Below are 22930 nucleotides of genomic sequence, written 5' to 3'. Positions count from 1 at the left end.
CACGGGCTTAGTTGCTCCGCGGCACGTGGGATCTTCCCAGACCAGGGCTGGAACCTGTGTGCCCTGCATTGGCAGGCGGATTCTTAACCAGTGAGCCACCAGGGAAGTCCCTGTATATATTCTTTGGTGAAGTGTCTGTTCAAGTCTTTTGCCTTTTTTGTTGTTGTTGTTGGGTTGTCTTCTAATTGAGTTGTAGGGCTTCTTTATAGGATGGGGTACAAGTCTTTTTTCGGATATATGTTTTGCAAATATTTTCTCCCAGTTTATGCTTTGCCTTTTCATTTCATTTAGTTTTGAGGAAAAAATGTTTTAAATTTTGACAAGGTCCCATTCACTGATTTCCTGCCTTGAAAGTTTCTGCCTTTTATGTCCTATTTAATAAATTGTCACTAAAGTGAAGGTCAGTAAGGTTTTCTCCTATGTTTTCTTTTAGAAGTTTCTGCTTTACATTTTTGTTGATGATACATTTTGAGTTAATTTTTATATATGGTGTGGGGTAAGGATTGAGATTCATTTTGTTGGTATATAGTTATTCAATAATTCCAGCACCCTTTGTTGAAAATGAAACCCTAATTTTAAATAACCTTTTATATCTTAATTTTATATGTGCTATGTATAACATAAGTTGTAAACACTTCCTCCAATTTGCCATATTTCTTTTTACTTTGATTATACAGGTTTTGGTCATGCAAAAATTTATTTCTATGTAGTCAAATTTATCATGTTTTCCCTTGTTTCTTTTTTTTAAAAACAGATTTATTTATTTTTGGCTGTGTTGGGTCTTTGTTTCTGTGCGAGGGCTTTCTCTAGTTGTGGCAAGCGGGGGCCACTCTTCATCGCGGTGCGCGGGCCTCTCACGATTGCGGCCTATCTTGTTGCAGAGCACAGGCTCCAGACGCGCAGGATCAGTGGTTGTGGCTCACGGGCACAGTTGCTCCGCGGCATGTGGGATCTACCCAGACCAAGGCTCGAACCTATTTTTGGCTGTGTTGGGTCTTTGTTTCTGTGCGAGGGCTTTCTCTAGTTGTGGCAAGCGGGGGCCACTCTTCATCGCGGTGCGCGGGCCTCTCACGATTGCGGCCTATCTTGTTGCAGAGCACAGGCTCCAGACGCGCAGGATCAGTGGTTGTGGCTCACGGGCACAGTTGCTCCGCGGCATGTGGGATCTACCCAGACCAAGGCTCGAACCCGTGTCCCCTGCATTGGCAGGCAGATTCTCAACCACTGCGCCACCAGGGAAGCCCTCCCTTATTGTTTCTTGATTTCAAGTTACAGTAAAATTTCCCTAACTTCCTGGTTCTAGAGGAATCCATTCATGTTTTCATCCAGTACTTGTTCCTTTACATTTAAACCTCTGTTCCATTTGGACTTTATTCTGCTCAATGATGTGAAGAATAAGTCTAATTTTATCTTTTTTCTAAATGGCTATCTTGTTGTCCCATTACTACATATTATGAGGTTGTTCTTTTCCCCTGGATTTGAGATGCCACCTTTCTCTCATATCAAATTTCCAGATGGGAATTGTCTCCCCAGGCAATGTGTGTTCTAACGTCTGGAAAGGCTCACAGTCTGGCCCATGGGCACAGAAGAAGACTCTGCACACAGAATAAGCCACATGGGGTACTTGGGAGCCAGGCTGCCCCCCATGCCTTTGTGTTACTTCCAAGGAAGCCCAGGGGCCAGTGCTGATTGTCTGGCTCTTGTCTGCCAAGTCCCAGGTAGTGGTCCAGCTGGGACTCTCCTGCTGCCACAGCTGCCCTGGCATGGCCTGCACTGTCCTCAGCCATCAAGGCCCTGTTCTCCCCTCAGACTTGGAGTTGGCTCCAGATCCATGCAAGCTTCGGGATGGCTGTGGACCCCGCTCCTGCTCTCAGACATTGTGCTCCAGTCTCTCTGCTTCTCCTAGTGTGGAGGGCCCGTGGGTGTTGAGGGAGATTCTCTCTTCCCCCATACCCATCACCTGTGGGGCACGGGCTGTGGGATCCATGGAGGAGGTCTCCCAGGACTGTGCCAAGCATGTGGAGATTGTAGCACAGGTGGTACCAGGCCAGCTACCAGCTGTTAGGGCTGCTTTTTCTGTTCTCTAAGGAGCTGGCATTGTTGGTTGGAAGTAGAAATGTCTGGAGGTGGAAATAAGGAGCCAGGAGAACATCCTCCTGATCTCTATTTCCAGTGGCATGTTGGGGAGGGAGAGGGCTTCAAGGGACCTGTGCAATCAGGGTAGCCAGGCTTCAGGAGAACAAGAAGTTGAGGGGAACTTCCAGAGAAGTCACAGTACAGAGGAATTTGCTGATGTCCATAAGCCAAAGAACAGAGAGGAAGATGTGGGGGCCAAGGGGTGGCTTCTATTTTTTTTTTTTTAAGGCATGAAAAGATTTACTACTTACATAATGGAGGTCTCTGAGGAGAGTAGGGAAGGCCTCTCAAACAGGTCTGAGATGGTTTGAGAGAGCAAGAAGGGTCACCGGCCTAGGTCTTTACTGAGGTCAGCAGATGTGGCTGGTGGGAGGGTCCTCAAGCATAGGTGAAGGCCTGCGTGCTTTCAGTCTCCTGCTGGCATCAGAGGACAGAGCACCTGGCCCTCTTTTCGGCTTGTCCAGATGTGGGCACAGAATAAGGAGGATGAGGTCTCAAAGCTGTCAGCAAACATCAAACAACAGAGCCAAACTGCTAGTCACAACTCACCCTGTTGTTTGATGACAGAGACACACCATGTTTCACTGAATTGAATCAGAGCTTGTTTAAATAAGACTGCAGCCTGAGGCTGGTAGGGGGAATGCCTTCTTTAAGAGAAGTGATACGAGGGCCTCGGCCGCTCTCAGTAAAACCTGGGACTCCAGAGGGGATGAGGGCATCCTGGTGAGGCCTTGTACTGTGGCCTGAGCACAGGTAGAGACATCTAGTGACCTTGATTGCCATTTTGGGGTATCTGTGAGGCAAGAGATTCCTGGAGTTTTTACACCATAGGGCGCAACTCTTAGGCAATAGCACAAGAGTTTGTAAAAATGTGCAGATGGGGCCATTTGTTAGCCAGGCCACTGGGCGCTAAGCAAACTGCCTGAAGTTTGGCCAGTCACACTGGCCTTCTGGTCTGGCCCTGTCTCAGCACCGTGCTGGTTAAGAGGTGAAGAGCAGCTCCCCTCTGAACTCCCCCACCATGGCGGCTGGCGCTTCTGTCCCACAGCTTGTGAATTCCTACTGCTCTTCAGCCCGTTCAGCCCGGGGGCCCCCGGTAGGCAGGGTTCCAGCAGCCTGGCATCTGGAACGGGACCGAGGACAGCTGAGGCCATCCCCCTTACAGGTGGAGCATGCCAGAGGGCCCAGGTTTGCTCCATCCTCTACCAAGGCGGCCTCAGCAGCCCTGCTGAGCTTGTTGGGTGCTGCTTCTCTGACCCAGAGCATAATGAGTACCTGGGTACGGAGGGTCACAGGCTCGGGAGGGTCCAGTCAGTGGCCAGTAATTGCAGCTCTAATGGCGTATTATATGGGGGCAAAGAGGGCAGTTTCTTGCATCGGAAGCCCTTGGACAACTTAGAGCCATCATGAGTGGTCTGGAGACTCCAGGAGGCGTAGAAGGAGGGGCTGAAGCCCCTTCCATGCAGGAGTCTTGGTGGGGACGCTAATGGGCATGCCTGAGGTATTGCACAAATTCTAGAACATTGTGTTGGAGGGAGCCCCATTCAAGGTGGGCCCATTTGCAAGAACGAGGATAAATGGGATTAAGTAAAATTTGTAAATGAGGGACATGTTGCCTCCAGTACTCCCAGAATACCTGAAAGATGTTGTTGGTGAGAGGGTCAGTGGCTGTTTCTTGACAGTATCAGGGATGGAGCAGCCCTTGGTTAACCAGTCATTTCCAGGAACTGGGCAGAGATGGCAGGACCTTGCACTGTGCTCCTTTCTGGTGAGGCCCTTTGTGTTTCTACATCCTGAGTGAATGACAAATGAATGGATGCCACATGGCTCTCTTTGGAGGAGAATGTCATCAATGTAATGTCACACCTGTGCTCCTGAAGAAAGGTGCACGCAGCCGATGGCTCATCTGCCAAGGTACCCATGAGGATCCTAGAAAAGGCGTGCTGCGTCCTTTCAGAGGTGAAGGCAAACTGTGGCTGAGGGGCTATTGAAATAGGCCCAGAACAGATTAGCCAAATCGATAATAGCAAAATACTTAGCAGTTGCTGATTGGATGAAGTTAGTAATTTTAACTGGGTCCCATGTTTCAAGCCACTTTGTATCACTCGTTGGGTCAGAGCATCCATGCTCACTATGGAATACTCTAGGGCAGTGGGTGCTATGATTATGACGAATTTAGGCAAGGCAGTACTTCTGATGGTTAGGGTGAGACATACCTATTTGTCCTCTATTTTGTATTCATTGACTTATGATTGTAGGGGCCCTTGTATAAATTTGGTGGGATCCCCAGGTATAACTGAAAATTGACACCCAGTATCAAGTCCATGAAGGTCTGCCAACTGGTGCGTTTCAGCAGGTGTAAATTCAGCACCCATGTCGTAAAGACACAAAAGCCTTTTATCTTTTTGTTATATAAGTTCCTTTAGTAAATTCTGAATGTCAAGTTGGGTCAAATTGTGAATTTCTTTGTCCACAATTTCTCTTTTGTGAGTGTGTGTGGTCTGGATATATTTCAAGGGGGTCCTCTCTATTGCACTCACATTGATAAATTTCTTCCTCCAGGGAGACTTCAGTCAGTATCATCAGGTCAGGTGCTTCCCCATGGCAGTGGTTGCTTGGTATGGGTTAAGGACCCTAGGCTTAATTTGAATTTATCCCTTGGCTGGGCCACGAGTGTTTTCTCTAGAATCCTGCGCACGAGGATTTTCACTGTGACCCAGATGCTGGCTGAAGCAGCAGCAGTGGCAGCATTTAAGTGTCCTGGGGAGCCTCTGCTCTGGAGAGTGGACCTCAGTCTCACCTGTGCTCTTCCATGAGTCACCACCCAATGGATGCGTATCTTGCATGGGGCATAGTCTCTCCCCTGAGCCTAGTCAGTTGCAGCTTTGTTCTCAAATAGAGGTAGGTCTGGGATCCGACACACAACCCAAGGCCACTTGAAGGAGGGTCCCCATTCCATACTCTTGTCCCTAAACACCAATTAAGTGTAAGGAAAACTGCTGATTTCGGTCCACTGACTCTACGAGGCTCCACTGGATTCAACAATGCAACATGTTCAGCACAGCTGAGTGATGCCGGCCTGCAGCCAGCGGGCTGGTTAGCAACAGAGCAGAGACTCCCGGGTGACGTCGCCACATGGGCTTCCTGCTCGCAATGCCAGTCCCCTTTCATGGTCGCCTGGAGAGGTGGATGGGTGCCCCCCAGCGAAGATCTGATGTGAAGACTGATGATGCCACACACACCCCAAGGGTAGGAAAAGGCTTACCACTTACCTAACTGAGGTCAGCAGGGCAGGGCTCCCAAGAAGGTCCAAAGTGGTCTGAGAGCATGGGGAAAGGAGACTGGCCTGGGTGCTTATTGTGGTTGGGGTGGGGCTGGGGAAGCCCCCTCCCCCATGTTCCAGCAGGTGCCTGGGTGGTTTGAACCTTCTGCTGGCCCTGAGGGAGGGGCACCCGGGCTTTCCCATCAATGTGGCACAGGGGTTGGGGGAGGAGGGGTGAGGCTTAAACACTGTCAGCAGTCAGACCCCAGAAAAATGGGCCTGTATATACAATGGAATACGACCCAGCCATACACAAGAATGAAAATTTGCCATTTGCAACAACATGGATGGACTTGGAGGGCGTCATGCTAAGTGAAATAAGTCAGACACAGACAAAGACTGTATGATATCACTTATGTGTGGAATCTACAAAAATACAACAAACTAGTGAACGTAACAAAAAAGAAGCAGACTCACAGATGTCGAGAACAAACTAGTGGATACCAGTGGGGAGAGGGAAGGAGGGAGGAGTAGGGGAGTAAGAGGTGCAAACTATTAGGTATAAAATGAGCTCCAAGGATCTACTGTACAACACAAGGAATACAGCAAATATTTTATAATAACTATAAATGGAGTATAACCTTTAATAATTGTGAATCAGTATGTTGTCCACCTGAAACTTACTGCTCACCTCACTGCTTGAGGAGTCCAGGTAGCTCTCTGGACGGTGGCTGTGCTCCCCATCTCTGCTTCTGGCTCGGACCAAGTCTCAGCCCTGCACTGCTGTCCCTAGAGAATGAGTTAAGTGGTGGAATTATGTATGATATCTTTCCCCCTTTTCTTTTCCTTTTTAAAAAAATAATAATATTTTTATTGGAGTATAGTGCAAGAGTGTTCCCTTTTCTCCCCCCTTTTCAACATTTGCATTTTCTAGAATGATGTTGATTTTAAATTTAAAAAGTCAAATTGGGGAAGCTATATTTGAAATCATGGCTGTTACTCTCCCAGGGGCACAGATGTGTACCCCTTCGGAGCCACTCCCTGAGGCTGCGGCCAGGCTCTGGCCATCCGGGAACGAGGCACCCAGGCCCGAGGTCAGTGACTTTATCTATGGATCTCACGGACTCAGCCCTTACTCCCCAAGGAATACACTTCCAAGGACACCGTGAAAGTCAAAGGAAAGACACAGGCTGTGGCTGACGGACATTTGCTTTTCAAGACCATTCCTCTTTCAAAACATGACGTCCTGAAATTAAAATTTCTCAGGTTGCAGACGGCACAAAATCAGGTGAATTCTCCCCAGCCACCTGCAGGGCTGAGGGAGCAGGGGAGCCCCTCCCTGTGGACCTTTTGTCTCCCAGAGGTGGCAGCCGTCGCTCGCCTGGGCCTCAGCCTTGGGATTCACTAGCGGTGTGGAGGCCGGGGAAGGGGAAAAGGAGCTGAGAAGGCAGTGACACAGAGAGCAGCACACGCTTGTCCCGCCAACCTCTTCTCCACACAGCAGACAGTCCTCCGGAGATGCGCGTCAGGTCCAAGCCCTCTACATCTTGCCATTCCACCCAGGGTAGAAGCTGCAGGCCTGTGGGGCCCGCCCACGATCTCACCTGTCTGCTTTCCCTTCGTCACTGCGCTCCTGGCCCACAGGCCCCCTGCTGCTGCCAACCCTAACCCTAACCCACCTTCCTGGGTCATTCTCTCTCTTGCTGCAGGTCACAGCCCACACGACGTCTCACTGAGGTCTTCTCTGCCCCCTTTTAAGATTGAGACCCTCAAAACACCCAGACCCCATTTCCTGCTTTACTTTTTGTCACAGCAATCATAACTGTTAGACAATTTTCTCTCCCCACCTGGAATGCAAACTCCTCGACAGCAGACATTTTTGTCTGTCTTGTTTCCTGCTGTATCCCCCCCTGTGAATGGCACAGATCAAGTGCCCAGCATGTACTTACTGAAAAAAGGAATCATCAAATCCAGGCTGGATGAGGAGGAACATGAAGCCAGAGGCACTGCCTTACAGTGAAAGCGAGAGGTCTCGTCAGGCAGAGATGGAGGCGGGGAGCTGGAGGATGGCAGGGCAGGACTGCTATCCAAGCTGCATCCCACTGGGGTGTTGCCTTGCGGGAGGGGCTGAAGTGGAGAGGAGGGTATGACAGATGCCTCTGCAGGGCAGCAATGCCAGCTGCTTCACAGGGTCTCTGAGGTGAGGGTGGGCAGCCCATGCTGCCCAAGCCCACGGGACACACCTGTGCACCCAAGTCAACCCTTCCACTCTGTTCTCTCCAAACCTCCCACCACCTCTCCCTCCGCATCTGCAACTGCTGGCCTTGCCTCTACTTCCTTGAAAACACAGGAGCCAAGACCTTACCTTCCCACCATAACTACAAATCTGACGATACCTGCCCATTGCTACCCTTTCTCCTGGAGCAATGCAGGAGGTGCCCCCCACCCCAACCCATCCATCCTGTAACACCCCTAGGTCAAGGCCTCCCTGGTGGTAGAGGTGTTGCTTCTGGGCCAAGCTCCCCCTGCTTGGGGATTAGGGGACCAGTGCCCATTTCCTAGGGGCACCTAGGTGCCCCATATGTCTGATGATGGACCTGGAAAAAAACAGCCTGGGAGCCTGTGGGATGAACAGGAGGGGCATGGAGAGAATGGACCTCTGTGGGTGAGGCCAGGACTGGAGCTTGGGAAAGAGCCTCACGTTTAATTGTGCTGCAGCCCCGAGTGTGGCCACGGGGGCCTGAGGCACAGCAGAGTGAGAAGAACACACGACCTCAGACTGCAGGTAGGCACCAAGGAAAGGGGGCAGCGGGGGAATCCCACTATGGGATGGGAGGGAGAGGGGTGAGGAGTTGGTGGTAACGAGTATGCATCACCTCTGGGGGAGGGTGACAGCAACCAGACCTGAAACACTCTTGACCTGAATTTATGTAAACAGGATACCAACTATAGCCATTGACAAAGGACTCAGTTCTTATGACTAGTGACCAAACAAAAGAAGTACTGTGGTTATCTCAAACCAAATGTCAGTTTACTTCCTTGGTTATGTTCTGTTACAGTAATAAACTCTCTTCGTAAGTATGCAGCCTCTATAATCTTTTCCCTTCTAACAAATATGGCAGTCTGATAACAAACTGGAAAAACAAACCAAAAAGAAATGAGGTCACATGAAGCAGGAGCAACGGCAGGGGAATCAGGGGAGGGAGGCTGTCTCACAGGAGGGTCTCTGGTTTGTGGACAATGGCCTCTGTGGACAGTGGCTGTGGAGTGGAGGGAATGAGAGAGCCCAGCTCAAGTCTCGGAATGGGAGAGGCTGGGACGTTGCCAGGGGAGCCAGGGTGGAGCCTTGTGTGGTTTTACTCCCTGGTGTGAATCAGCTGGTGCTTGACCAACTTTGACCGCTGGCTGAAGGCTTTCCCACAAGCCGTGCAGTCATAGGGCTTCACCCCAGTGTGAATCCTCTGGTGCTGAATGAGGACCGAGCGCTGACTGAAGGACTTCCCACACTCACTGCACTGATAGGGCCTCTCACCAGTGTGGATGATCTGATGCTGAATGAGGTGCGAGCTCTGGCTGAAGCCCTTCCCACACTCGATGCATGCGTAGGGCTTCTCTCCAGTGTGGACTTTCTGGTGGTGGATGAGGTTTGAGCTCCGGTTGAAGGCTTTGCCGCACTGGTTACACTCGTGGGGTTTCAACCCGTTATGGATCCGCTGATGCTGAATGAGAGTTGAGCTCTGGCTGAAGGTTTTCCCACACTCCGTACATTCATAGGGCTTCTCTCCAGTGTGAACTCGCTGGTGCAGGATGAGGTTGGAGCTGCGACCGAAGGTCTTCCCGCACTCGCGACACTCATAGGGCTTGTCACCTGTGTGCACCCCCTGGTGCTGGATGAGCGCAGAGCTGTGGCTGAAGGCCTTCCCACAGATGCTACACTCATATGGCTTCTCTCCCGTGTGGATGATCTGGTGCTTTCTGAGCACTGAGCTGTAGCTGAAGGCCTTTCCACACACACCGCACACGTGAGGCTTCTCTCCAGTGTGGATTCTCCGGTGCTGGATGAGGCTCGAGCTCTGGCTGAAGGCCTTCCCACAGTCACTGCACTTGTAGGGCTTCTCCCCCGTGTGGACCCTGTGATGCTTAATGAGGTTGGACACCCGGCTGAAGGGTTTGCCGCACTCACTACACGCGTAAGGCCTCTCCCCGGTGTGGACCCTCTGGTGCTTCCTCAGGTGTGAGCTCTGGCTGAAGGCCTTCCCGCACTCATCACACTCGAAGGGCTTCTCCCCTGTGTGGACCCTCTGGTGTTTGATAAGGTTGGAGCTCCGCCTGAAGGCCTTCCCGCAGGCATTGCACACATATGGTTTCTCCCCGGAGTGGATTCTTTGATGCTGGATGAGGTTGGAGGTCCTCCTGAAGGCCTTCCCGCACTCACTGCATTCGTAGGGCTTCTCGCTCACATGGGACTTCTGGTGCTTTTTAAGGCTGGAGCTCTGGCTGAAGGCCTTTCCACACTCAGTACACACATGTGGCTTCTCTCCGCGGTGGGTAAGCCGGTGCCTGAGGAGCTCTGAATGTGTGCTAAAGGGCCTTCCACACTCATTACATATGAAGGACTTCTGTCCAGTGTGCGCTGTCTGATGCTGAATAAGATCGGGGCTTCCTTGGAAGGTGTTCCCACACTCGTTGCAGATGAATGGGCTTTCGGTTGCGTGAAGTCCCTCATAGCTGATTAGGTCCATGCTGCGTGGGAAGCTCTGGCCATGCGTGTCGTACAGATGTGGCCGCTCTTCTGCAGGGTCTCCCTGATGTGCCACTGGGCTTGGGCTCAGACTGAAGCCTCTCTTGACGTTGTCACAGTCCACCTCTTTCTCTCCTGAGGAGCTCTTGAGAAGCACTTGCACTGGTATGAAGTCCCCCTCCCAGCAGGGGGACTGCACCTGTCTCTCATCCTCAGGGACCTCCCAGTCTCTTTCTAATGCACTGTCACAGAGTTCTCCAAGCTCAGGCGTCTGGGAAACATCACTCGCATGGTTTTCTGATGTTTCTGTCTGTGATTCCAAATCCTCAGAAACTTCTTCCTTCTGAAGAAACTCCTTGCCCTCAGTCCTGGGGTCCCAATCTGAAATGACAAACAGGAAGTCACGTGGAAGGAAACAGGGAAACATAGACAAGTCTGGGAGCATGGGACCCACGGGGGGTGGTGGTCCCAGGTCTCTCGAGGGAACTGTGAGGGGCTGGCAGAGCTGAGGGGACCAGGCTGCACAGCAACTGAAAACCAACCCTAACCTGACCCCCAGACCCCACATCTCAGGAAAGCACCTACAGTCTCCCGACTAAGGCTGGCCAAAATCCTGGCCTGAGTTGAGGCAGCCCGTTGGCTGTCCTTCCCCTGACCCACAGCAGGTCATCAGCAGGTCCTGTTGGCTTTACCTCGGAGCATGTCCCAAACCCAGGCACTCACCCTCCCACCTGTTCAAGGAAAACACAGCTCCCTGCACGTTGCATTGCTAGACATTCTACCTGCCTCCTGTTCCAGATGCACAAGCCTGGAGTCAGCTGCTTGGCCCAGCTCTCATTCTCTGGGTGCCCACCACTGGCTTCACAGGTGTGGACCTGGGCCCAGGCCAGGAGGTGCAGGGCCCATTCCCTTCAAGGAAGCAGAACTGGCTCCGACTGCATGGTGATGACCCTGGAATGTCAGATTCCATCCCATTTGACAGAGAAGCCTTCAGAGACTGTGCCCCATTTGCAAAAGCAACCTGTACCTCTTGGAACCTGCACTGTGACTGCACTTTGTTAGCTGGTACCAGGGTTCAGCTGCTGCATCCATCCTGTGACAGAGACGTGCACAAGGCTGCTTGTCTCACCGGGAGGCACCCCCTTTTTCACACCTGAAGGACAAGGAAACACTGCTCTACTGGATCTCTCTCTCGTTATAACTGAGACATCCAGGCCAAACCACCCTTTGCTCCTGCCTGGATGGGGAGCAGCTTACCTGGCCTCCCACCTTCCCCTCCCGCCCACAGCAGTCTGGCGACAAGAGCACTTTGACAACCTACCCCCCTCTGCTGCTGCTTCTCCTGAGCAGGAAGGACCCACTCACCTTGGGGTCTGCCCTCCCCCGATGGCCCTCACGCTCCCCCCTTCCCTTCCCTTCTGCCGGTCTTGGCTCAATCACCTCACAGGAGAGGACTTCTCTGACCACTGCCCCCGACAGGGCTCCGTGTCCCACGGCTGGGGCCACCCAGTGGTGCTGAGTGGGTGGGTGAAGGACACCCCCTCCCTACCTCCAGCCTCCGTGGGCCTGCTGCCCTCTGACCTGCCCCTCAGCTCAAGACAACTGCCTCTCCCCACCTGGAACTTCAATCTACCACAATAGCAGTCTGTCTCCCCAACCCCGACTGGAGGCTTCTGTTACGCTTGGATCTCAGTGCAGACCCAGATTGGCCATATGCTCAGCCTGTGTGCCTACCACGCCCACGTGTCTGGTGGTGACAGTTCACGTTCCGGTCACCTGACCCACGGCCCAGCTGGAAGCCCCTGCATAGAGTCTCTGCCAGGACCCCCTCCTTGGAGCTTGGCCATGTGGCCAGCACACAGATGCAGGCACCGTGCTTCGCCTTCCTGCTGACCCTCAGGCAGGCCTATCATCACTCGCTGCACGTGGGCTACCATCTTCTCCCAGAGCCCCAGCCCCTGGGCACCTGTGGTAATGTCCACATGCTGCTGGACTGACTGACGGTGGTTGGGGGAGGCACAGTGAGGGCTGCAGGGACAGACAGGCAGGTGGACAGACAGGGAGGGCTGCAGGGACAGACAGGCAGGTCACTGAAGGAAACAAGGGTCTGGATGGGATGACACAGGGCTCACTATGTCCCCCGCTGCATCCCATGACTGATCCGGGGGGCTGCGCCCTCTCCTGGTTCCATGTGGGGAAGGGACGGAGCTTTTCCATAAAGGGTCACAGAGGGACCATCTTGGGCTTTGTGGCTGCACGGTCTCTGTCATATGGTCTGCTTTGTTATAATCCTTAAAAAACCTTCAACTGTTCTTTGCTTGCAGGCCCCAAACGACTGGCTAGCTGGATCTGGCCTGTAGGCCATGGCATGCTGAACCCTGACTGAGGTAAGGTCACTACTGTGGCTCAGGAGGTGGTAGCAATAGGAACTGGTTTTTGAGCCAGAGCTACTGTTGACCTGGAAGAAGTTTACTGAGACGGGAAACAAGAGCGAGTGAGGTGAGGATGATGGAGGGCATTTCTGATTTGCTAAACTGGATACAATTCTCCTCTGCAACATAAGAACTATTGGAAAAATAATGAAAGTTCCTCTTTTGAAAGGAAATATAAAGTCATAGAAATATGGCTTCCTTTAAGACAAATCTTAAAAACAAAATTGGGTTTAATGGTGAAGGAAAAGATTTGAAAACAAATACACTTGTTTGCACTGTCCGTGCTGCCCCCGCAAGTGTGACACCAAATGGAGAAAAGGGTGAAGACTCTGAGCCCTTCCAGCACACAGCAAACCTGTTAGATTTCCTGAGAGACAACACTAAAGACCTTTATGATTAGTTGCTTCCATGTTTGTGAAAAAGTACCCCCATCAAAGCCACGCTTGTGAGCGGCACGTGTGGCTGTGGCTGTTGAGGGACAGAGCCGTGGCTCTCCAGTGCTCACCCTGCCATCTGCCACACAGACCCCAGCAGCACCACAGCCTCGGGCGGGGGCTCCGTTAGTCTCCCATCTCCCACAGGGGCTCTGTTTTCATTTTACTTAATAGTTTGTTGAGGTGAAATTGATAAACATAAAATTAACTGTTTGAAATGAGCAATTCAGTGGCATTTAGTGCATTTACAATGTTGTGTGATCAATGTCTTTATCTTGTCCCAAGACATTTCCATCACCCCAAAGCCCCTATGCACTAGTTTATCTCCTTTATCTCCTGGCCCCCAGCTCCTGGTAACCACAAACCTGCATTTTGTCTCCATGGATTTACCTACTTCCTGACATCTTATATGAATGAAATCATATGATATGTGACTTTTGAGGCACACTGCAGCAGGTGTAAATAAGGGAGCTTCACTCCCTTTTTTGACTGAATAATATTCCATGGTGTAGATAAAGCACATTTGGCTTACACATTCATCCACTGATGGATGTCTGGGGTGTTTACACCTCTTGGCTATTGTGAATAGTGCTATGAACACGATGTACATGTACTTGTTTGGGTATCTGCCTTGAATTCTTTGCGCATATATCTAGCAGTGGAATTGCTGGGTCATATGGTAATGCTATGTTTAAACTTTCAAGGAAATGCCAAATTGTACTCCAGAGTGGCTGTACCATTTTACATTCCCACCAGCAATATATGAGGGTTCCAGTATCTCCAAATCCTTGAAAGCACTTGTTAATTATTTACTTTATTATTACAGCCATGCTAGTGGGTGTGAAGTGGTAATCTTACTCGGGTTTTGATTTCATTTCTCAAATCACTGATGAATTTGAGCATCTTTTTGTTTGCTAGTTGGTCATTTGTATATTTTCTTTGGAGAAATGTTTATTCAAGTCCCTTGCTCATTTAAAGAGTGGCTTGTTTGTCTTTTGTTGTTGAGTTGTAAGAGTCCTTTATATATTCTGGGTACTAGACCTTTGCCAGATATACAATTTGCAAAGATTTTCTCACATTGTGCAGGATGTCATTTCATTTTTCAGAATGTCCTTTCATGCCCTGAAGTCTTTAATTTTGATGAAGTCCAATTTACCTTTTTCGTTTGTTGTTCATGCTTTTGGTGTTGTATCTAAGAATCCACTGCCAAACCCAATGTTATGAAAATGTAATGTTTTCTTCTAACAGTTTTATGACTTCAGTTCTTGAATTTGGTAGTTGGATGATTCTGAGTTAATTTTTGCATATGGCATGAGGTAGGGAGCCAAGTTCACTCTTCTGCACATGGAAATCTACTTGTCCCAGCATCATTTATTTAACAGAGTTCTCTCTGTTTACCGAATGGTCTTGACACACTGGTTGAAAATCAATTGGCCTCAGATGTATGGGCTTACTTCTAGACTCTCAATTCTATTCCATTGTTCTGTATGCTTATCCTATGTCAGTACCAAACTGTTTTGATTACTGAAGCTTTGTAGTAAGTTTTGAAACTGGGAAAAATGAGTTCTGTGACTTTGTTATTTTTCAAGCTTGTTTTGGTTATTTGGGGCCCCTTGAATTCCATATTAATTTGAGGACTGACTTTTCCATTTCTGAAAAAAGGCTGTTGGAATTTTGACATGGATTGTATTGAATCTGTAGGTTGCTCTGGATAGCACTGACATCATAACACTATTAAGGCCAATCCATGGACATGGCACGTCTTTTCAATTATTTAGGTACCCTTTCTTTCTTTTTTTTAAAAAAAAAATTATTTATTTATTTATTTATTTATTTACAGCTGCATTGGGTCTTCATTGCTGCGCGTGGGCTTTCTCTAGTTGCGGTGCACAGGCTTTCTCTAGTTGTGGCGAGTGGGGACTACTCTTCGTTGCAGTGCATGGGCTTCTCGTTGCGGTGGTTTCTCTCGTTGCGGAGCATGGGATCTAGGTGCGCAGGCTTCAGTAGTTGTGGCATGTGGGCTCAGTAGTCGTGGCTTGCGGGCTCTAGAGCACAGGCTCAGTAGTTGTGGCACATGGGCTTAGCTGCTCCGTGGCATGTGGGATCTTCCTGGACCAGGGCTTGAACCTGTGTTCCCTGCATTGGCAGGCAGATTCTTAACCACTGCGTCACCAGGCAAGTCCCAGGTATCCTTTAATTTCTTATGGCCATGATTTGCAGTTCTCAGCCAACACATTTTTCACCCACTTGTTTAAATTTATTTGTAGATTTTTTTTCTTTTTGATGCTATTATAAATGAATTGTTTTAATTTCCATTTCAGATTGTACATTGTTGGTGTACAGAAACACAAGTGATTTTGTGTTGACTTGTACCCTGCAACTTTGCTGAATTCATTTATTAGCTCTAGTAGTTTTTTAATGGATTCTTTGTTATTTTCTATATATAGGATCATGCCTTAGGCAACCAGAGGTAGTTTTATTTCTTCTTTCCCAATTTGAATGCCTTTTATTTGTTTTTCTTGCCTGATTGCTCTGGTTAGAACTTCCAGTACAATACTGAATAGCACAGGTGAAAGCAGAAATATTTTCCTGATCTTTGGGGAAAAGCTTTTAATCTTTCACAAATGTATATGATGTTAGCTATGGGTTTTTCATGAATGCCCTTTATCATGTTGAAATGTTGCCTTGTATTGAGTTCCCTCAGTGTTTTTTTTTTTGCGGTACGCGGGCCTCTCACTGTTGTGGCCTCTCCCATTGTGGAGCACAGGCTTTTTTTTGCAGTACCTGAGCCTCACACTGTTGTGGCCTCTCCCGTAGCGGAGCACAGGCACCGGACGTGCAGGCCCAGCGGCCATGGCTCACGGGCCCAGCCGCTCCGCGGCATGTGGGATCCTTCCCGGACCAGGGCACGAACCCATGTCTCCTGCATCGGCAGGTGGACTCTCAACCACTGCGCCAGCAGGGAAGCCCTCCCTCAGTGTTTTTATCGTGAAAATGTATTTGGTTTTGCCAAATACATTTTTTTGCATCAATTGAGATGATTATAGCTTTTCTCCTTCATTCCATTAATGCGGTAAATGACACTGATTAGTTCTTATGTTGAACCACTCTTGTATTCCTGGGTTACATCCCACTTGGTCACAGGATATAATACTTTTAATGTGCTGCTGGATTCAGTTTGCCAGCATTTTGTTGAGGGTTTTGCATATATAGCCATAAAATGTCTTAATACATAATTTTCTTTTCCTGTGATATCTTTATTCGACTTTCCTTTCTCTTCTATAGTTTGGAAGAGTTTGAGAAAACTTAGTATTAATCCTTCTTTAAATGTTTGGTAGAATTCACCAGTGAAGCCACTTGGTCCTGGAATGTTTCTTTGTTAGTTTTTAAAGTCACTGATTCAATCGTTAATTAAGTCTGTTCAGATTTTCTACCTATTCTTGAGTCACTCCTGGTAATCTGTCTTTCTTTAGGAATTTATCTCTTTCATGTAGGTTATCTAATTTGTTGGTGTCCAACAGTTTAACTCCATTTCACTTTTGGAAGGTTGGCAGTAATGTCCCCATCACATTTTCATTTGATTTTCGTTATTTGTGTCTTCTTTTTTTTGGTCATTTTAAAGGTTTGTCAATTTTGTTGATCATTTCAAAAAACCAACTTTTAATTTCATTGATTCTCTATTGTTTTTCCATTCTGTATTTCTGCTCTAATGTTTATTATTTCCTTCCTTCTGCTAGCTTTGGGTTTAGTTTGCTCTTCTTGTAGACCCTTAAGATGTAGTTACGTTATTGATTTAAGATCTTTCTTCCTCTTTAATGTAGGCATTTACTGCTGTAAATTTCCTCTTTGTCATTGCCTTCCCTGCATCCTGTAAGTTTTGGTAGTTTGTGGTTTTGTTTTCATTTGTCTGTAGGTATGTTCTAACTTCCCTTGTGATTTCTTCTTTGACCAATTGGTTAAGAGTGTGTGGTTTTATTTCTACATATTTGTGAATTTTCCATTTTCCTGCAGTTATTTGTTGATGATGATACTTTACATTATTTCAACATTTACTGAGACTGGTTTTGTGGTCTAACATATGGTCTACGTTGGCGAATGTTCCATATGCACTTGAGAAGAATGTGTATCTGCTCCCTTGGGTGGATGGTATATCTATGTCTATTAGGTCTAGTTAGTTTATAGTGTTGTTCAATTTCCCTGTTTCATTACTGAACTTCTGTTTAGATGTTTTTATCGACTTTTGGAAGTGAGGTATTGAAGTCTCCAACTACTGTAGAAGTATCTATTTCTCCCTTCAAATCTGTTTGCTTCATATATCTTGGGGTTCTTTTTTGGTGTTTACATTTATCAAAAACAGTGTATCTTCTTTTGTTAATTGACCCCTTTATCAAATATAATGCCCTTCTTTTCTCTTGCAACAGGTTTTTAAAATTAAATTAATTAATTAATTAATTTTTGACTGCGTTGGGTCTTTGTTGTTGCACGTGGGCTTTCTCTAGTTGCGGCACGCGGGGGCTACTCTTTGTTGCGGTGTGCGGGCTTCTCATTGCAGTGGCTTCTCCTGTTGTGGAGCACGGGCTCTACAAGCACGGGCTTCAGCAGTTGTGGCTCACAGGCTCAGTAGTTGTGACTCATGGGCTCTAGAGCTCAGGCTCAGGAGTAGTGGCAAACGGGCTTCATTGCTCTGCGGCATGTGGGATCTTCCCGGACTAGGGCTCGAACCCACGTCCCCTGCATTGGCAGGCGGATTCTTAACCACTGTGCCACCAGGGAAGTCCCTCAGTTTAATTTTTGTAATGTACCATTTTCTTTTTTATTCCTTTTGTGTATACTTTAAAGATATTTTCTTAGTGGTATCATGGGGATTATAATTAATATCTTAACATCCTAAAACAATCTGGTTTGGTTTCCCACCCCCCTCAGCTTTTTTGGTCCCCTGCCCCCAGCTTTATTGAAATATAATTGTCGTATAATATCATGTAAATTTAAGGTGTACAATGGGATGATATGATACATGTATATATGCAAAATGATGACCACCATAGGGTTAGTTAACACATCCATCACCTCACATAGTTACTATTTTCTGTGTATGTTTGTGTGGTGAGAACTTTTAAGATCTACTCTCTTAGCAATTGCCAAGTGTACATTATTAACTACAGTCACCATGCTGTACATTAAATCCCCAGAATAGAGCCATCGAGTTTGAACTGTTACCAACTTAGCCACAACAGCATACAAAAACTCTGCTCCTATACAGATATGTTCCCACCTTTACGAGGTTGCTGTCACAAATGTTTCTTTATATGCTGTATGTTCAATAGTATAGGTTTATGATTATTTTTATGCATTTGTCTTTTAAATCATATAGGAAATAAAAAGAGGGTTTATAAACCAAAAATACAATAATATTAGCTTTTACCCTTACCTATGTGGTTAATTTTACCAGAGTTCTTTAGTTCTTTGTATGGCTTTGAGTTCCTGTCTAATATCCTTTTACCTTAATGTGTAAGAACCCCTCTGACACTTCTTCTTCTTCTTTTAAAAAAATATTTATTTATTTGGCTGCATCAGGCTTTAGTTGCAGCACATGGGATCTTTCGTTGTGGCATGTGGGCTTCTCTCTAGCTGGGGTGCGCAGGCTCCAGAGCAAGTGGACTCAGTAGTTGCAGTGCGTGGGCTCTCTAGTTGTGGCGTGTGGGCTCCAGAGCATGTGGGCTTAGCTGTCCTGCAGCATGTGGGATCTTAGTTCCCCAACCAGGGATCGAACGCATATCCTGTGCATTGGAAGGTGGATTCTCTCTTTTTTTAAAAAAATTAATTAATTAATTAATTTATCTTTGGCTATGTTGGGTCTCGTTTCTGTGCATGGGCTTTCTCTAGTTGTGGCAAGCGGGGGCCACTCTTCATCGCGGTGCACAGGCCTCTCACTGTCGCATCCTCTCTTGTTGCGGAGCACAAGCTGCAGACACGCAGGCTCAGTAGTTGTGGCTCACGGGCCTAGTTGCTTCGCAGCATGTGGGATCTTCTCAGACCAGGGCTCGAACCTGTGTCCCCTGCATTGGCAGGCAGATTCTCAACCACTGCATCACCAGGGAAGCCCTGGAAGGTGGATTCTTAACCACTGGACCACCAGCGAAGCCCCTCCCTCTGACACTTCCTACAGAGCAGGTCTATTGGTAATAAACATCCTCAGCTTTTGTTTATCTGAGAATATCTTAACTTTGCCTTCACTCTGAAAGGTAATTTTGCCAGATGAAGAATTCTTAGTTGGCAGTTTCATTCTCCCAGCAGTTTAAATATGTCATCCCACTACTTTCCAACCTCCAAGGGTTCTGATGAGAAACTGGCTGTTAATTTTATTGAGGATGTCTTATACAAGACGGGTTGCTTCTCTCTTGTTGTCTTCAAGATTCAGTCTTTCGACAATTTGATTATAATGAGTCTTGGTGTGGATCTCTTTGAATCTGTCCTAGTCAGAGTTTGCTGAGCTTTTTGGATGTGTAGGTTCATGTCTTTCATGAAATTTAAGATGTTTTGGCTACTATTCAAATATTCTTTCTGCCCCTTTCTCTCTCTCCCTTCTTTCTTGGCCTCCATTATGTGTGTCGGTTCCCTTGATGGTATCCCAGAAGTCTGTTAGGCTCTGTTCACTTTTCTTCAACCTTTTTTTTTTCCTGCTCCTCAGACTGGATAACTTCAATTGTCTATATTCAAGTTCACTGATTCTACTGCCTGCTCAAATCTGCTGTTGAAACCCTCCAGCAGACTCTTCATTTCAGTTATTGTAATTCTCACGTCTAGGACTTCATTTTTTAAAAATTTTTGGCTGCACCACATGGCATGTAGGAGACCAGGGATTGGACCCATGCCCCCTGCAGTGGAAGCGTGGAGTCTTAACCACTGGACCACCAGGGAAGTCCCAGCTCTAGGACTTACACTCTGTTTCTTTTTATAATAAATAAAATATAAATTGTATATTTATCTCTACTGATTTTCTCATTTTGTTCATACTTAGTTTTTAGTTCTTTGACCATGGTTTCTTTCAGATCTTTGAGTACATTTAAGACAGATGATTTAGTCTGTCAAGTATCTGTGCTTTTTCAGGGACACTTCTGCCAATTAATTTTTTTCCCTTGAATGGGCCAGCCATATTTTCCTGCTTATTTGTATTCTTTATGATTTTTTGTTAAAAACTGGACATTTGAATATTTACTGTGATAACTCTGTATATCAGTCTCTCCTGCCTCCAGGGTTTGCTATTCTTAATTGTTGGAGGCTCCAGTCATCTGTTCTTTTAGTCACTTTCCAAACTACTTTTGCAAAGACTGCATTCCTTGTCATGAGTGGTCACCAAGGTCTCTTGTTTCTTTAGCTTGTGTACAGCTACTGTTTGAATGGAGAGTTCCTTGAACACTAACAGTAAAATAAAAATAATACACCTCTCCCAGCCTTTGTGGGTTGGCTCTCCTGGGACACTAACACTATTACTCTGCTGTGGCTTCCTGCTTTCATTAATCTTGGAGATCAGCTACAGGTTATGCTACAATCTTCATAGACTCTTTCTTTCTTTCTTTTCTTTCTTTTCCTTCCTGCCTCCCTCCCTCCCTCTCTCTCTTTCTTTCTTTCTTTCTTTTTGTTTTTCATAGGTCTTTTCTGAGTATATATCCTATCCTGGGCAGGTACGTGGCTTTCTAAATTCCCTGATATACAAGGGTGCTTTTGAATGCCCTCATTTCTCCAACTTTCCCTCCTAGGCTTTAGGAGGTCAACTATACTGTTAACTGATGTCCCAAGTGGCTGTGGGATTTTAGTTCACCTTTCAGTGTTTTTGAGCTCACCACTTTTCTGCTGAGTAAGTTCTGAGTTAGGCAACACAGGGACAAACACTTTGCATTGATTCTTTTTTTTTTTTTTTTTTTTTTTTTTTGCGGTACGCGGGCCTCTCACCATTGTGGCCTCTCCGGTTGTGGTGCACAGGCTCTGGACACGCAGGCTCAGCAGCCATGGCTCACGGGCCCAGCCGCTCCGCGGCATGTGGGGTCTTCCCGGACCGGGGCACGAACTCGTGTCCCCTGCATCGGCAGGCGGACTCTCAACCACTGCGCCACCAGAGAAGCCCTGCATTGATTCTTTATCCAACCTCACACAGATGAGAACAAAGAAAATAATTTCTGAATAAGTTCTGCTCTGTTCCTTCTGGAACCAGGGAAAAGGTCCCACACTGGGAACACAGGCTGCTCACTTTCAATATGCTGCTGAACCAGGGAGTGTTTGTAAAGCTTTCCATCTTAAGTTGCCTTTTTCTTGACTCAGCATTTGCTTGGTTGTGTAAACCTGTTTTCTAGATTTCTGACAAAGTTGGTCCTGATAGCTTCTACTTGTTTTTTTTTAAAAATAGTTTACGTGGAGAAAGGGGTGTTTGGAGCTGCCTACTCCACCATTTTGCTCTATAGCAAAATGGCTTTTAAAACATGAGCTACCATCAATCTGTTTTTTTCCTGGAGCAAGAGTCCTGGCCTAACTCACCATTCTCTGCCTGGTATATCCCTGGCCATGTGGCAGCAGGCTTTGTCCCTCAGGGCCACTTTTTTGGCTCTGTCCCTCAGGGCCACTTCTTTGGCTCTGTCATGTTTTTCATCCTCTATCCATCTCCTCCCTCCAACACACCTAGGATTGCCTTGCGCCATCTCTACCCTTAGCCCAACCTTCCCTGGCCACACAGGGTCTGAACAGGGTACTCTGCCCAGATGTCCTGAGTATGGTAAAAGGCCCCATGTAGTTAAGAGTGTCTTCTTGTAAAACAGCCACCATCAGATCCCAGTAAGGAAAGCTAACAATGAGTAACCATCCTGATCACTGCTGAGAGGTCCACAGAAGAAGTGAGTTAGTGAGTGGTGTGCAGGAAGGACTCTCTGGTATCTGACGGGGATGGGAGCAGCTGGGCAGTGTGAATGGAACAGGGCCAAGGCTTGGATTAGGGCAGAGACCTGAAGGCATGGACTACCACCAGCCTGGTGAGTAAGTTAGGCAGGGCTCAGCTGGTGACCATGATGTCACACCCCTCTATGTCAGCTGAGGAAAGCAGTGTCCCACTCAGGGCACCAGGGCAGCCAGGTGCCAGGCCAATTTCCTCTCTTGGCCCCTTGACCTCCAGCCTTGGCCCCTCAAGTCCACAAGGCACTCTGCCCCTAATGGTGACACACACACCTCATGAGGTAAGTGAAGGGTGATGTAGACAAAGTCTCCTCAGAACAAGGGCATCAGTAGGGAACTCACACCCAGTACCTGGATGCTGATGGTGAGGCGGGGTGGCTTCTGGCTCAGCGTCACCACAGCAGAGGGGACCATGAAGTGCAGATCCAGGGTGGGTCACAGCGGGAGCATCACTCACACAGGCCTGTGTTCCGGGGATCCAAGGAGATGGTCCAGGGACTGAGAGCTCCATTTCTGCCTCTTCAGGGCGTACTCTGAGGCTGGGCATGGCTGGGACCTGGAGACCAGCAAGGACACAGGTGAGTGTGCAGAGGGGCTAACTCCAGGGGTTCACCCACCCACCAGGCAGGGGTCACTTCCTTCACCCCTGCAGCCTGAGACCTCTGGAAGGCCTGGTGATTGGCACCACATTCCCGGATCTTGGAACCAAGGGAAGGGTCAGCTGGCCATGGGGACACAGACTCACAAGCCAGGGCCACAGGCAGGAAATGGCGAGATGCTGACCACAGAGCAAGGTGAGCACACAGTGCCTTGTTGGCACCACCTGGAAGGGCCCAAGCTTTCCCTGATAAGAGGAAAGCAGCTCCTATGGAGCCTGCGCCTGCTGTGGTGGGCGTGTTCCTGACACAATGCCCTGAAAGTGGACCACCGGACCCACTCACGGGGGAGCAGCAACTCCAAAGGTTGGGCTGCCAGGGGTAGCCTGAGC

General features: G+C 48.0%; 1 protein-coding gene across 8 annotated transcripts in view; it reads right to left on the bottom strand.

The window, feature by feature from the left end:
* ZNF16 (zinc finger protein 16) overlaps positions 1-22930 on the bottom strand; it is a 32027-nt gene that overhangs the window by 6385 nt on the left and 2712 nt on the right. For 3 of the 8 annotated variants that reach the window (XM_028500638.2, XM_028500639.2, XM_028500640.2), the window contains exons 2-3: positions 22294-22498; positions 7780-10520 (exon numbers count right to left, since the gene is read on the bottom strand). In XM_028500638.2, coding sequence (XP_028356439.1) covers positions 8755-10520; positions 22294-22489 — 1962 coding nt within the window. In that variant the 5' untranslated portion in view covers positions 22490-22498 and the 3' untranslated portion in view covers positions 7780-8754. Of the gene's footprint in view, positions 1-5840; positions 6188-7347; positions 7526-7779; positions 10521-22293; positions 22499-22930 lie in introns of those variants that run through there. The other 5 variants (XR_003683455.2, XM_028500641.2, XR_003683456.2 and 2 more) reach the window with 5 other exon arrangements.

Source organism: Physeter macrocephalus, chromosome 15 (genome assembly GCF_002837175.3).
Source record: "Physeter macrocephalus isolate SW-GA chromosome 15, ASM283717v5, whole genome shotgun sequence".
Taxonomy (NCBI): domain Eukaryota; kingdom Metazoa; phylum Chordata; class Mammalia; order Artiodactyla; family Physeteridae; genus Physeter; species Physeter macrocephalus.
The sequence above is the reverse complement of the archived record's forward strand: the minus strand, read 5'-3'. Positions and strand labels throughout refer to the sequence as shown.